This window comes from Elephantulus edwardii, unplaced genomic scaffold (genome assembly GCF_000299155.1).
Source record: "Elephantulus edwardii isolate Elephantulus edwardi_28Jun2011 unplaced genomic scaffold, EleEdw1.0 scaffold00028, whole genome shotgun sequence".
Taxonomy (NCBI): domain Eukaryota; kingdom Metazoa; phylum Chordata; class Mammalia; order Macroscelidea; family Macroscelididae; genus Elephantulus; species Elephantulus edwardii.
In genome coordinates this window covers 11,443,071-11,444,255 of record NW_006399778.1, presented here as the reverse complement: position 1 = coordinate 11,444,255, position 1,185 = coordinate 11,443,071, and the positions used below count along the sequence as shown (strand labels likewise).

Sequence of the window (1,185 nt, the reverse complement as noted above, 5' to 3'; positions counted from 1 at the left end):
GTGTGGGTCAGCAGCCAGAGCGTCCCTACACCAGAGTGCAAAGCCCAGAGTGTCACGCCCTTCTGCACTGGGACACGCCCCAGCACGGGCCACACACCACACCCTTTGACTTCAGATCCTCGATCTCTCTGGCTTGGTCCCACCGGGCCTTTCCGGTAGGCCGAGCACCTGGGAATCTCGGGGACCTCCCAGCGCGACACACCCCCAAGGAGGAGCTGCGGTCTCGAGCTCGCGGTCAGCTACGAGCTCAGGTTTCCGCGCAGGACGCAACAAGAACCGACATGGCCCAGGACCGTCCAGCCCGCGCCCTGGAGCCCGAGCATATCCAGCAGCTGCTGCTCTCCAGCCTCGAGGCCAAGAAGTCTGCCTACTGTCCCTACAGTCATTTCCCCGTGGGCGCCGCCCTCCTCACCCGGGACGGCAGGATCTTCTCAGGTAAGGGCGGGCGCGGGCTCCCGCTCTGCGGCCGCCTTGGGGGAGGGTTAGGGGAGGACAGGCCCGGCGCGTGCACCGGGCGCCGCGGAGCCAGCTCAGCTCTGCACTCTCCAGCTCCCGCCCCTCCTCAGGGCGCCCCTGCCCTGCCTACCACCAGGCACTGGGGGCGCAGAGTGTAAGCTTGCGCCCAGATTCCACTGTGGTTGTGTCCATGTCCAGGGCATTGCAATTCCAAGGCTGGGAAGGGAAACTGGACGTTTTGAAGAGGTAGGAAGGAGATTCAGCAGTCCTGAGCCCGGATGGGATAGGGGGTTAACTCATTCTAACATCCCTGTGGGCCTGCATAGTGCTGAGGCCATCTGTAAGTCCTCACCTCCAAACACACTGGCGTGTTATAACCATTTTGAGGTGAAGAAACTGAAACCCAGAGAGGTGTGACTTGTCCAAGATCACACGGGTTACACTCGGTAGAACCTGAGACTGGCCCCCCAACCCTGCTATCTCTCTTTGCAGTCACTATTCTGTGAAAGAGAAACAACACAGATGTGGGTGACTCATTAGTGGGGTGCATGCTTACAGGGAGTCTTGGGAGAAAGGAGCTGGGTGGGGTTTGGGTGCCCAGTAGTGAGTGGCATCTTGGGTAGGTGAGGTGGCAACAGAGGAATCTTGGCCTGCACTAATCCTCCCCTAAACTCCTTTTCTTGCTTGTTTGGTTTTGCAGAAAAGCTTACTTGAGAAAACAAACCACGG

The 1,185-nt window shown here is 59.5% G+C and overlaps 1 protein-coding gene across 1 annotated transcript in view; it reads left to right on the top strand.

The window, feature by feature from the left end:
- Positions 1–281: 281 nt before the first annotated feature.
- CDA (cytidine deaminase) overlaps positions 282–1,185 on the top strand; it is a 43,530-nt gene continuing 42,626 nt past the window's right edge. Inside the window, exon 1 of the mRNA XM_006883574.1 lies at positions 282–435. Within this exon, the coding sequence (XP_006883636.1) occupies positions 282–435 (154 nt within the window). The remainder of the gene's footprint in view (positions 436–1,185) is intronic.